We start from the raw sequence: 14370 nt of genomic DNA, 5'->3' as shown, positions 1-14370 counted from the left end.
GGCCCGGGTGAATTTCTCTTATGGGCCTCGTTTAAGTTGATAAACAGAGAACGAAATGCCCTTAAATGTAAGTAAAAATTACGTATATAGCAGTACCAGATTCGTTCATCTCCTCTTCCGTTGAGAGCGATACAGTGGCGGAAATGAAACAACAGCTAGCTTAGCAGCAGTCACAGAGCTTTAGCTGTCACGGTAAATCTTATCGTTTTCTAAATTCATTATTACTTACGTTAATTATTGTTTCCTCTCTTAATTTCTTGTTTAAAAATCCTTTCTTACCCATAAAAACATATGCTTACACTCCATTGAATGACAGATGTATCAGATAAAGAAAAAAAATTAATTACAGTTTTGTGGGTGTTTGCTTCAGGTAGATTTTGGGTTTAACAGAGATGAGCAGAATTTATAATAACTCGAATAAATTATATTCGGGATTTAATAAAATGATAAAGAGAAGATACATGTCAAGTGAAACAAGTGATACAACGAAAACAATATGTAAAATTATGATGTCTTCGTCGGTAGTCACACTTGATACTGCCCTTGATCAAAGTGGGGTTAGGGTTTCAGAACAGATAGTGGAGGATGTCCTTAAGAAGTTTGAAAATGCTGGGATGGTGGCTTATCGATTCTTCGAATGGGCCGAGAAACAACGGCATTATAACCATAGTGTTAAGGCTTTCCATACTGTGATTGATTCTCTAGCTAAGATAAGGCAGTATCAGCTAATGTGGGATGTTGTGAAGGTTATGAAGAGTAAGAGAATGGTAAATGTTGAGACCTTTTGTATTATTATGAGAAAGTATGCTAGAGCTCAGAAGGTGGAGGAGGCTGTTTACACGTTTAATATCATGGATAAGTATGACGTGCCTCCAAATTTAGCGGCGTTTAATGGGTTGCTTAGTGCTTTATGTAAGTCTAAGAATGTGAGGAAGGCTCAGGAGATCTTTGACAGTATGAAGGACCAGTTTGTTCCGGACTCAAAAACTTATAGTATATTGCTTGAAGGATGGGGAAAGGATCCAAATCTGCCTAAAGCAAGGGAGATTTTCAGAGAAATGGTCAGCAATGGTTGTAGACCTGATATCGTGACTTATGGTATCATGGTAGATGTGCTTTGCAAGGCTGGGAGGGTTGATGAAGCCCTTGGAATTGTCAGTGAAATGGACTCTACAGTTTGCAAGCCAACTCCTTTCATTTATAGTGTTCTGGTTCATACATACGGAATAGAGAATCGGATTGAGGATGCTGTCAGCACCTTCCTAGAGATGGAAAATAATGGAATCGAGGCTGATGTTGCAGTTTATAATGCTTTGATCGGTGCTTTTTGTAAAGCAAACAGGCTTAAAAACGTTTACAGAGTCTTAAATGAGATGGATTGCAAGGGTGTGATGCCAAATTCAAGGACCTTCAATATCATTCTGAGCAGTTTGATTGGCCTTGGAGAGACTGATGAGGCTTATAGGGTATTTCTCAGGATGATCAAGGTATGCGAGCCAGATGCAGATACATATACTATGATGATAAAAATGTTTTGTGAGAGGGATGAGCTAAAAAAGGCACTTAAAGTGTGGAAGTACATGAAGTTGAAGCGGTTTATGCCGAACATGCACACTTTTCAAGTTCTTATAAATGGACTCTGCGTGAAGGGTGATGTCACTCAGGCTTGTATCTTATTGGAAGAGATGATAGAAAAGGGAATTCGGCCTTCGGGTGTGACATTTGGGAGGTTAAGACAATTGCTTATAAAAGAAGGAAGAGAAGATGTACTAAAATTTCTTCAGAAGAAAATAAATGTCCTCGTCAATGACCCTTTATGGGAGTGGTGAACCATTTTGGATGAGCTTAAATCTGTTTGTTATGTTTATTCATCAACAATGAGATTCAGAGTTGAAATGCCTGTATACTGCTTGATATCAAATGCATAGGTCAGTTTTCGCAGATGGGTTTACTCTTTTCCTTTCTTTCTTTTTTCTTTTCTTTTCCTTTTCCTTTTTTTTTTTTTTTTTTTTTTTGTGGCAATGCTGCAGTTCTTCATGTTATTAATGTCCTGTTTTTGCTTCTTTATATTTTTTTGCCCCCTAAAATTTTCTGAGTACAACTGAACCTTCTTTAGCGGAACTGGACTCAGTAACATCAGCAACGCCTGTAAAGAGAGAATGAGAACAAATGCCCGCGGAGGGCTCAATCACTAAAAATTGAGAGAGAGAAGAGGATTGTAACTGCTGCTCAAAAATGGAAACAGTAGAAAGCCATTAGATAGATTGACAATCTTTGTTCTCCATGACTTGGGCAGTTGAGATCAATTTAATGTTTAAACCCAAGTGCCTTGAGATAGAAGGGAATTTTCCTATTAGACAATCTCTGCGTTGAATTTCACATGCATCTACTGCATCCCTATCTATCGGCAGCTCTACTTTAGAACTTCTTTAAAGTTCTTTGGTATTGGTTAATTTCATGCATTTTTTTGGAAGCAGACTATTTATCTAAACAATGTCAAAATGCTCACAATTTGGGACATGCTCAAGTAAAGTATAACAACATTGAGATGGGTCACTGTTGTCCGGCACTTATGGAATGCCTTGAGATTTTTTTAAGGCTTTGGTAAAAGGCATGCCTCTTGGTTTGCTTGAATGCTGGAACTAATGTTAAATTATTTTCCATGCATCCATGACCAACAATGTTTTGTTACAGCCTGTTTTTTGTCATTTGCACACGCAAGTGAAAGTTGTTTAAGATTTATGCTATTGCTTGTTAATGACAGATTGTATGGTTTTGTTTCTGGTTATATGACCATGGGATCAGAACCTATATGATTTTTATTCCATTTGGGCCTAACATGATGTTATTAGTCAGCACTCTGAGCTGCTGAAATTTGATGGGGACACCGAATCCGAAATATTATTTATGCACGCGAATGATCATAGATGATAGCCCAAATAATTGAGAAATTAGGTTTTAACTTATGTTTTGGGTTTAATATATATAAACTTTTAGATGAGTTTTATTAATTTAGCTTTATTTGTTGGGTTTGATTTAATTATTGTTGGGTATTTTATTTAGCGAGTCATAAGCCTAATCATTTATTATAGTTAGGGTTTTAGTATTAATATTTAAATGTTAAGGGACTTTTGATGATTAATGAAAATATTGCAGCTTTTGTATATCTCTAATCTCCTTTTTTCTCTTCTTTAGCTTCAATCTTTTATTGCTTTAATTTTTATTATTTATTGTCTCGCATTGAATTTAGTATCAGAGTATGACTTTTAATTGTTCTTACAAATAAACGATCTATATGTTTATGTTTAACCCTAATTTGATCTTAAAAAAAAAGAAAAAAAAAACCCTACTGTTCTTAAAAAATAAATAAATAAAAGGAAACACTGTTCATCTTCTCCACCAGCAAACAGCCGCCGCAATCAACATTGGTCACTGTTCATCATCAAAAACTGCCGTTGCAGGGCACACCATCCTCACGAGAAAGCAGATTGGGCATCCCAATAGCCACCAAAACCCACGACAGCTCTTTACAACATCCACGGCGACAGATCGCATCACCTCCTACAGCAGGCCACTCTCAACGCCATCGACAGATCTGCCATCCAGCTACCATCTCGCACCACCAGTAAACTCCCACAGCGCCTCCTCACAGCAGATCCATTAGTGACAACAGCCACCAACCAACCCAGGCACCAGCCACGCCACAACCTCTGCCTCGACTATCTATCTACTGCTATTCAACTTGACAGATCCCCATAGAAGACAACAACCAATCATCTCTTCCAATTTGTGCATCCACACCAAAAAATCCTCTAGCATACATCAATTGCAGAGTACGTTACCCTCGCCAGAGAGCAGTTGGCTTCTCCTAACAGCCACCAAGATCCACAACAGTTCTCACATGGCAGTCCAACACCTTTGTCTTTTCATCTGCATCGGGTCATCGGGATTAATTCATTGAATCAGTCCTAGGAGTAGATCTGTGTGGAGGCGGCGGCAAGAGCAACAGTGAAACAAGGAATTCAGTGTAGGCTTTCAAGGCAAATTAATTAACCTTTTCCACGTCAGCCCATTGCTACCAAATCAGTCAGTGAAGCCACATCATCTCCACATCAATTAATTAACCATAAGGCTGTTTGGCACTGTGGTCCAAACAACTTTTTGCAAAATTTTAATTTTTTTTTTTTTGCTAAAATTGAGTTCGGTTTATACTTTCTGAATCGTTTTGATGTGTTGATATTAAAAGTGATTTTTAAAAAATAAAAAAACATTATTGGCATGCTTTTCGGCACGAAAAGCTATTTGAAAAGCAACCACTACCGCACTCCCAAACACCCTTGAAGGAAACCAGGAAACCGAAGAAAACTCTCAACGCAAAATTAATTAGCCCTACCACGTCATCAGCCATGCCACCACTGCCACGCCAGACATGATCATCCACGTCACTCGCCACGTAAGCAAACTGGCTATGTCATCTGCCGTATCAGCAGTCAATTCATCTAGTTTGCAACATCAGCTCCAACAAATTCTAGCTTCCTCCCAGCACTCTAGTCAATGAATCACTCTCCCATATTTGTTGAAGTTTATTTTTCTTGGTTTTTCACTTGTCATTTAAGTTATTATTAATATTACTTTTGTGCCTAGAAAATTCCTAAAAAAAATAATAATAATAATCTCACTTAGTGTTTTTTTAATTGTTAATTTTGTTCATCAACCTCTTTCATCAATAATAGCTAATATCTTATTCTATTTGATAATTATGAGTTCTTGCTTGTGACATCGTGTTTGATTAATTATTTACACTTAAGAATCTAGTATTACATGCTTATAATTTTATGAGTGTAATTTGTTCTTGATTAATCTCCACATTTAAAAAAAAAAAGATAAAAAAATTAACTTTATTTTTGTATTGTGATTTTACATGCAAAAATCATTTGTGATCTCAATTCCATTTATAAGTTAGTGTTGCATGCATTTGTGTCACGATCATCTAGTGTCCAATCTTAAGTTTACACTTATTGTAGACTAAACCTTTAGTGATACTCTTATGATCATTTAAAGGAAACTGCAAACTTAGGCGATCAATATGTTTAAGAGAATTGAGCCCCAAGAGAGTTTTCGAATACGACATTCAAAGACTAATGAATATCACAAGAACAATCATTACGGACAAGTTCACTCTGAGTGTCACTAGTATGACTATCATTTAGGTCACTTTAAACATGATGACTTTGATGAGCGAGTCTTAAGTCCTAACACAATAGAAGCCCCCACTTTTAACGGTCACTATGACCTTTTGGATATTTGATATGTGGATTCGTGATATGGATAGATTCTTTGAGTGGCATAACTTGTCTGATAATAGAAAAGTTAGATTTGCTGAGATTAAACTCATTGATGAAGCCAAAATTTATTGGAGAGATGTTGAGGATTGTTTAGAGATGAGAGGTAAACCTCCTATAATTGATTGGATCAAAATGAAACAAAAACTTCAGGAAAAGTACCTACCCCAGTCTTATAGGAATAAACTCTGAGACCAATGGAACAATCTAAGACAAGGGAATAAGTCTATCAATGAGTATTTAACGCAGTTTAACGATTACATGATTAGATGTGCCATAAGAGAGAATGAAGCCATGACTTTGCGTAGATTTTGTAAAGGCTTAAATGATGATCTTAGAAGAGAAGTTGTATTTCAAGGTGTATATATCCTTAACCAAGCTTATACCTTAGTTAAAGACTACAAGTTGGTCACAAAGAATCAGTGAAAAAATCGTCAAGACTCTTATAGTATCCCTAATAGGTTCCAATTCAGAAGTAATGATTCTTTGTTAGATGCTCCACCCCACATAACTAATCCTAGTAACTCCCAACTTTATAAGAAAGATAAAGGCAAACAAGTTGTTAAAGGAGTGTCTAAGGTGAGTTCAATGGTTAAGTGTACTAATTGTCTAGGTTTTGGTCATATCTCTTTAGATTGTACCTTTAAACCTTTAGTCATCCAAAAATATAAGGATATAGGTAAAGAGGAATATTGTAGTGTTGAAGTGTATGAGCTTAATCTTGAGGATTTTAGTGACCTAGATGACGAGGATATGCAAGAAAAAGGATTTAACACAATAAGCTCACATGAGCTTGATGCTGAGGTTAAGAAAGAGTCTAATATGTCTGCTTTAATGGTGGAGGAAATTTTAGGGAACTCTTTAGTGGAACCGCCTATAGAGATAAATATGGTCTTAGAAGAGTCTCGTGATATTAGTCCTCTTGAATTACCTGATTCCTCATCCCACATGCTTGGTGTCCAACACATCTTAAGTTTAGAGCAACATGTTGAGCTTTTTGACCCCTTACCACATGCACATTATGAGGAAGATGAAGATAATCCTAGTTTACTTGATTGTGTCCATACCATATCTACACAGGTTTCAAACAATGTTTGTCTTATTCCACACCCTCAATCATTTAGTGTTCATAGTTACAAGCCTGAAAAGCCTATAGAACACCTTCCCCTATCTCCTCATGATAGGATGTCTAAGTTAGCTGAGTCATTACCATGTAGAGTTCATAATTTGCATATTAAGATCATGAAATAAATTCAAGCAAGTAATGAACAATACAAATTTCGAGCTGATTTACTTAAGTATCATGATGCACTTAATGTTGGAAATTATTTCATGATATAGATTAGACCTGAACGGTATCTTTTGGAAACCGATCATAAATTACAAGTAAGTAGTGTTAGACAATTCAAAGTGTTAAAAATGATTAAATCAAATAATTATGTCATTAAATTGCCATTAAACTTTGATATTAGCTCTACTTTTAACATGAAAGACCTCAATATTTATAAAATACAGTCTATCCCTGATGCTCCTTTTGATACCCCTACCTTATTATCCATATCTTTGGCACAAAAGGAACATATTAATTCTACTTTGAATGCACAAGTTGTTTTTACTAGGGATGGTGAACTTCAGCAAATCCCATTATATGGGCTTGACAACCAGATTCAGACTATACTTGGATTATCAGAGAGACATCACAACAGCTTGATCTTTATTTTTAAGAGCGTTATCGGAGTCGCTTTGGCCTATACTCGAAGGGGTCGAGTTCTTCCAACCTCGGGAGAATTGATGAGAACACCGAACTCGAAATATTATTTATGCACGCAAATGATCATAGACGATGGAGGATAGCCCAAACAATTGAGAGATTTGGCTTTAACTTATGTTTTGGGTTTAATTTATATGAACTTTTAGATGAGTTTTTAATTTGGTTTTATTTGTTGAGCTTGATTTAATTATTGTTGGATATTTTATTTAGCGGGCCATAAGCTCAATCGCTTAATATAGTTAGGGTTTTATTATTAATACCATACTTTTCTAAATATTAAGGGACTTTTGATGATTAATGAAAATATTGCAGCTTTTGTATATCTCCAATCCTATTTTTTCTTTTCTTTAGTTTTTTTCTTTCTCCAAAACTTTTTTCTTTACTTGCTTTAATTCTTATTATTTATTATCCCCGCATCAAAATTTTAATCGATAGTCTCTAGTAGTTCTCTAAATGTGGCATGACTTTGCAGAGCCAAGGAAGGAAACTGGTGAAATGAAGCAGGTGAGTCAAAAAGTTATACTCTGATCTTCAGTCACGGAACATGCTGCTGGTGGAAGTTTTGTGAGGAAAGCTCTTAGGCTGCTGTTTGGAGTGGCAGGGATCAAGCTCAACCCTCGCCATGACAACTATCAGGAACACAAAATGAGACGTTAATTTTTCTTTGATAGAGCGAAGGTATATTGCAACAAGTAATGTAGAACGCACGCATAAGGTTGGAAAAAAGAAGCATTTCCCCAGTACTTATTTTCCCCCATAAGGGAAAAGGGAAAGGGATCGATAAATGAAACTACATTCTGTTTTGATATAGAAAAAAGAAATGTTTTAATTACATTGGTAGTGATGTAAAATTAAGTAGAATGATACTGTATTCAAAGATGCAAAAGAGCAGCCACATTTGAAGGGCCTGAGTTGAAAATTCCAAGGTTGGCGGGGATTAAAAAACAATGTCCTTGCTGACCTAACCAATGTAGGAAAAATCTACATTACTCCCTGCTTGAGCTGCTGGTTCTTGATCTCTCGGTTGTATACGAACTTTCCTTGCATAAATGTCTGAATGACTCGTGACCGAGTGGCAATGGCCTTCCTGGTAATCTGGGGATGTCAATGTCGCCCTCTAACATTCTTAGAGCATCAGCAATGGTAGGTCTGAAAGCTACCATCACGTGAGCACAGAGAATTCCAACAAGAACAAATCTCTCCATTACCCCTTTTGGTCCCTGATCCCTTATCGACTCATCGAGAATTTCCTGAAACTTTCCCGATTTCGCTAGTGTCCATGCCCAATCTGTAATCAAAAGGAATGATGAGTTTGATGTATCAATCACCTTCCTGCCGCTCATGATTTCAAGAATCACAATTCCAAAACTGTAAACATCACTTTTCTCTGTCAGTTGCCCGTATAGAGCATATTCAGGCGCCAGGTAACCATGTGTGCCGGCTACTCTTGTGGTGAGATGAGACTGGCCATCCAAACTTTGCTTAGCTAACCCGAAATCTGCAACTTTTGCTTTCATTTCCAAGTCTAAGAGTATGTTAGTGGCCTTGATGTCACGGTGATAAATGGCAGGTTTGATACCATAGTGCAAGTAAGCAAGTCCTTTGGCCACGTCCAGAATGATATTCTTACGCTGAGGCCAAGTTAATTGCTTCCTGCTATGGTCATTGGATAAATGGTCACCGAGGCTACCATTAGACATGAAATCATAAACAAGGTATCTCCTTTTACCTTTCGAGTTATCACTCGTAACACAGCATCCTCGCAGAGAGAGAAGATTCCTGTGCCTTATTTTGCTTATGATCTCAACCTCATTGGAGAAGTCTTCATCACCCTGTGAATCCAAATCATGCATTTGTTTCACTGCAACCAAGGTGCCATCTGCTAGAGTTCCTTTGTACACAACCCCATAAGCTCCTTGGCCGATGAAATTCCTTTGAGAGAACCCTTGTGTGGCTCTTTCAAGTTCTGATAAATGAAACCATTTTGCACCAGAGTTAGGCAGCATGCTGGCCTTGAAACTGCTGACAAATCTTTCATGTGAAGCACTGACCTTCCTCTTCCTGTCCCATTTTCTATACATGGTGATCAGCCCAAAAGCAAGCAAGACACCAATCAGAGAGCCCAATAGCCCAAATACGAGCTTGAGTAACTTATCTTTGCTCTTGGCTGGCTTTTCATTGACCAATGGCAAGGCTAGGGTGCAGGCAGCTGTTTTGGCATCCAGGGGACCAAGCTCGCTCACAATCCCAGCAGCATATAAACAAGTATAGTAGAAGCACTTGGAGGTGGCATTTGGGTCTAGACTCGTTAACTGAGAATTTATCTTCTGCCCTGCATCAAGACATGAGCTGCACCTCGTTAGTTCTGAAAAATCGCCTCTGCAAGCCGTGTTTAACGGGGTCATTGGACCAACCTTCGCAATCCAATCCTGTGTAGTGACGATTCCAACACAACTAGAATTGCTACTAACAAATTGACTCGAGTTCTTGAAGCAAGAAGGGACTAATGATGGGTCTATCGACAAGGTGGCAAGTTGGGCTTGAAAATCAGACAAACAAGCAGATGAAGCATTTGAATTAGGAAATTGAAACATGGAGGTCTCTCTCAAGTGTTGGGCAAGTCCCATGCCCAAGACACTGAGAAGAGTCTGGCAGCAATGTTCTAATCCATCAGGTTGACGGCACAGCGATGTGTCCCACGGCACAGTTTGGACGTAGCTGAGATCTACGGGACATGAAGAGGCGGCTGAAACTGGATGAATGGATAAAATGGTGAAGAAGAAGAAGAAGAAGAAGCAGGGGCAGAGAGAGGAAGAGAAGAGCAGGTTGTTTCCCATTTTTGTGTGCGACTTTCAAAACCACCTTTGTTCAATCACATGTTGGACTTATATAGAGTTTGTTATTTGTCGTGCTTTGAACAGAACAATCAATCAATGTTGGCTGGCTGTGGCTGTGGTCGTGGTCAAAACTCACGTTTTGGTTTTGGACACGGAATACACGCACGTGCGGAAACACACAAATATAGGTACTTTATTCTTACTTTTAAGTCTTTTATTACTCGGCAGGTATGTGAAAGATCTTCTTTTCTTTTCATTTCAAAAAATATTTTAAAATAAATCTAAAAAGAATTAAATTTTTTATTTCAGATTATTATTTTTTATATATTTTCAAATCATTTTGATACAATGATATTAAAAATAAATTTTAAAAATCTAAAAATATTTTGAAACATTGCCAAAAAACAACACTACAAGTTTTAGAACAATAACATAAATTAAAAAAATATTTGAAAAATAGTATACCTTGAATATAATTGTATTTAAAAACATCATTTTTATATATAACCGTTGTTTAAAATAACAGGCAAGTTTCAAAAATATATTTTTGCACGTATTTACTTTTTAAAATAACTGTTATTTAGTCATGTTTCAAGATATGTTTTTTTTTTTACAAATTAATTAACCTAAATAAAAATAAATTCAAAATCCTATAAAGATCTAATAGTTAAAAGATAAGATTCAATATTTAATGGTCAAGAAAGAAAGATGATATAAGATGATGTTGTAGGAGAGAGAAATGAAAGAAGAAGAAAAAAAAAAATAGGTCATCAAAGACACATTAGACTTCATTTTCAACACACCTAAAACCATTATAAAAAATTTGACGAGATAATTTTAACTACATATTGGAAGAATACCAAATAAGATCATAATTAACATTGAACAAAGTGCTTAATAAATTATGATCATGTTTGGTGGTCTTTTAATATATATAATTAAAATCGTTTCATTAAAATCTTTCTAACGGTACTAAATATGTTAAAAATAAAGTTTTAATGTGTCTCCGATGACCTATTTTTTATTTATCATTTAATCTTGAATTTCATTTTGTATCCATTAAATTTTCATTAGTTTTTAGATTATTTTTTAATATTAATTAATTAAATTAAATTAAGAGTGACATGATTTTTAAAAACAACTACTATTCTCGATAATAGTTGTATTCAAATTGTCTTACATTCCATAGACTTTTATCAAATTACCTTAGAATTCTAAAATACCCCTTATTGATTTAATTTCATCTCATACGTCTCATAAACCTCCCGTCCGCCGCCCCCTCAATTAGACCACCGTAATGTCTTTGGTTTGCATTAAAAATATTGTTGTTGGATTGATAAAATTATAAAGTATTGCATATAGGCAAATTTATTTAGAAAACACAACTAATAACGTCCAATTGAAGTGGTTGTAGTCGACTGCATGTAGCTTATTAAAATTAAATTAAAAATGAATTTAAATGAGCTCTTGATTTTACTATTGATCATGAGATAGATTACTATAGATTAACATCAGTTATTTAGTTTTTTTATTTATTATTATTTTTAATTTCATCCTTTAAAATTATTTTATTAAGAATTAAATTTTAAATTTATTTTGATTTATTTTTATGAAGTTCTTGTCTTCTAAAAAAATCTTGACATTGAAGAAGTGCTTAATTTTGCAAAAAAAAAAAAAAAGAAAGCACAATAATTTCATTATTTTTAATAGATTGAAAATTAAAAGATCAAAATTTAAAACAAGAAGAAATGACAACCCTTTTGTTCTCCCTTTTAAAAAAAAAAACAATACACTATAGTCTTAGCGTTTTTTAGAGAGTCTAGCCTTAGGATTTTTTCAAGTTTTTTTAGTTTTAATCTTTTTAGTTTAGCTATGAAATATTTTAGTCTAAAAAATTATTTTATTCACATTTCAACTTTTAAATTAAAAAAGAAAAGAAAAAGAATTGTTAAAAAACAACAACGAAAAAGAGATAAATTTATTGGTTAGACACATCCAATAATGAACATGATGATTTTTTTTTGTATCAATGAGTTTGTGTTCTTGAGAGAAATTTAATAAGAGGGGGTTTTTTTTATAAACATGTTGGAAAAAATAAATTGGGATTCTTTTAGGGTTTTTTTTTTAATTCAATTGGTTATTTTTTTTAGAGTGATTTTGATGTGGGAGGGGGGGGATTGAGAATGAGTCTATTAAGTTTTTCATAGTGTTTTTAAAGTATTTTCAAGTAAAAATAAGTTGGTATTTGGGATTAAAAAACTTAGACCTCATTATTCAATTAGGTGACTTGTTATGAAAAAAAAAACATTTAGAGCAGATGACTCCTTTAGAAAAATAAACAAAAACAAAAGCTAGTAACATGATCCTAGCTTTATTTTTGATGGACTAGGTGTGCTAAGCACCTATGATTGCATATTTGGCTAGTTTTTTGTTTTTTTTTTAAATTGTTTTTTCTTGAATTTAAATTTAATGTATTTTAAATTAATTTATTTAAAATATATTACATGTATATTATTTTATTAAAAATTTAAATTAATTAATAATATATTTCAAAAATTATTTTATTAAATACCATTCAATTTTTATTTTGTTTTTTAAAAAGAATGTAACATTTTTTTAAGAACATCAATAAACATTATTTTTGTACAACCAACCACGATCTTTTTTTTTTTTTTATCAGGTTCCTTTCATGTGAGTGTTAATTTTTATTATCATATAATTAAATAAAAAAAAGTTATTAAACTTAGCGTCGGCTAAAGGCATTCGAGGGGATGACCGGGACAAATGAATGATTAGCTTCGGCTAATGGTATCCGAATGGATGACCAGGACAAACGATTGATTAGCGTTGACTAATGGCATCCGAGGGGATGACCAGGACAAATGATTGATTAGCTTCGGCTAAAGACATCCGAATGGATGATCGGGACAATGGTTGATGAACTTTGGGTCCGACAAGCATCTATACTTGTAGGGAACTAGCAGACATACACACTACCATGTGTTGGTTGATGATCCTAGAAAAGAGACTAGAGTTCTTCTGAGTTTTGACCTAAAGGAGGTCGGTTATTATCTTGGGTTTGGCTGTGTTAAATCCCAATGTCTTGGGTCTGAAATGCCTGTCGGACCCAATACACTTGGACTTGACTAACTGCCAAGTCCAAGTATACTGGGTCCGGCATTCATACGGGACTCACACTGCCTTGGACTTGGCTGACCGCCAAGTCTAAGTGTATTGGGTCCGGGACGGTTGCGGGACCTACCATACTTTGGACATGGTCCACTGCCATGTCCCATACGTTTATAAAAAATAAATAACCTAATAAAAAAACCGCTCAGATCATATTGTAATAACTCCTTAAGATGGGTTTGGCTATTGAAAAATGGAAAAGCTGCAACGATGGTGATTGGATAAAAGCTGCAGTAAAATGAAAGCGATGATATTTTTGGGTTACTCTAAAATTTTTAGTGAGATGATATTTTTTTTGTAACTTTCTCATAGTGATTTTTTTTTTTTATCATATCTCTCATGGAATTAGCTTAAGTTACTAAACCATTTAAATTTCATGTGTACTCTTGTATGATTGAATTTACTTGTCTTTTATATTATTCTCTTGTCAATTAATTTAAAATTTAATTTTGTTTATTCTACACAAGACATGTAATTGCCCAACAGGCTGTATAGTCCTCAAGCCATACAATTGATGTCATACTCAATATGGAGGTCGGATAACACGCGATAAACCCCCTCCTTCTCTGGGGACAAGAGGGGTTTTTCATTTACACCCTCGGGAGGTGTCATCCAAAAATAGGTAGAGCTCCAAATTGGGCTATACCCATCTTGAAGTCTGGTAGAGCCAATATACCTCACCACTACCCATTGTGCCTTCCACTTTTTCAATCGACGGGCCATTCCCATCATGGCAATTTTCATTGGTCCGTTCCATCTGTTGATGAAGGAAAAGAAACAAGGGATTGAAGGCCCCCCATCAACACTAATGATCAGGGAAAAACAATATCAAAATACCCTGACCGAAGGATCCTTCTTAAAAATCCTCAAAAACTTTATCTAGGCTGAAGGACAGATTCAGACTTCTCCGTTGTTTCTATAATTTGGACTTGAAAACAGCGTTTTTAAATCTTGGACTCCCATTAAAGTTGTGGGCTTATGTCGTACCTTTCCATCCATATAAAGAAGACCTAAATTCGAGACCTACAGCTCCAGATATGACCCAATTACCGAATAGTGTTCCAGTTTGGAATGCACCAACATCTTTTTTCTAAGTTTGGCCCTCTCTTTGTCCTTTCAATTTTAGTATGTAAACTCATCAATCAATCCTTTTATTTATGTGATAGGCCTGCATTTAAGATGAACATTTATCATAAATTAAAGGTATCTTATATTATTAGATATGTTATTA

The 14370-nt window shown here is 35.1% G+C and overlaps 2 protein-coding genes across 6 annotated transcripts; one reads left to right on the top strand and one right to left on the bottom strand.

Moving 5' to 3' along the window:
- The first annotated feature begins 59 nt into the window (after positions 1-59).
- LOC118029226 (pentatricopeptide repeat-containing protein At1g77360, mitochondrial) lies at positions 60-7865 on the top strand. 5 transcript variants are annotated; one of them, XR_004684146.2, is made up of 3 exons: positions 60-192; positions 371-1928; positions 7586-7865. XR_004684146.2 is itself a non-coding variant. In XM_035033057.2 (2 exons), exon 2 carries the CDS (start codon positions 393-395, stop codon positions 1827-1829), a length of 1437 nt encoding a protein of 478 aa, XP_034888948.1. In that variant the 5' UTR covers positions 60-192; positions 371-392; the 3' UTR covers positions 1830-1941. The 5 variants fall into 5 exon arrangements, 2 of the variants coding, with proteins under 2 accessions (XP_034888948.1, XP_073265666.1); XR_012169982.1 differs by lacking the exon at positions 7586-7865 and adding an exon at positions 2117-4139; XR_004684147.2 differs by lacking the exon at positions 7586-7865 and adding an exon at positions 3462-4135.
- Positions 7866-7894: 29 nt separating this feature from the next.
- LOC118029225 (probable receptor-like protein kinase At1g11050) lies at positions 7895-9955 on the bottom strand. The gene has a single exon (XM_035033056.2). It carries the CDS (start codon positions 9948-9950, stop codon positions 8100-8102), a length of 1851 nt encoding a protein of 616 aa, XP_034888947.1. The 5' UTR covers positions 9951-9955; the 3' UTR covers positions 7895-8099.
- Positions 9956-14370: the final 4415 nt, after the last annotated feature.

This window comes from Populus alba, chromosome 5, assembly GCF_005239225.2.
Source record: "Populus alba chromosome 5, ASM523922v2, whole genome shotgun sequence".
In the NCBI taxonomy this organism is placed as follows: Eukaryota; Viridiplantae; Streptophyta; class Magnoliopsida; order Malpighiales; family Salicaceae; genus Populus; species Populus alba.
Note: the sequence above shows the minus strand (reverse complement) of the source record. Positions and strands in the feature narration are given on the sequence as shown.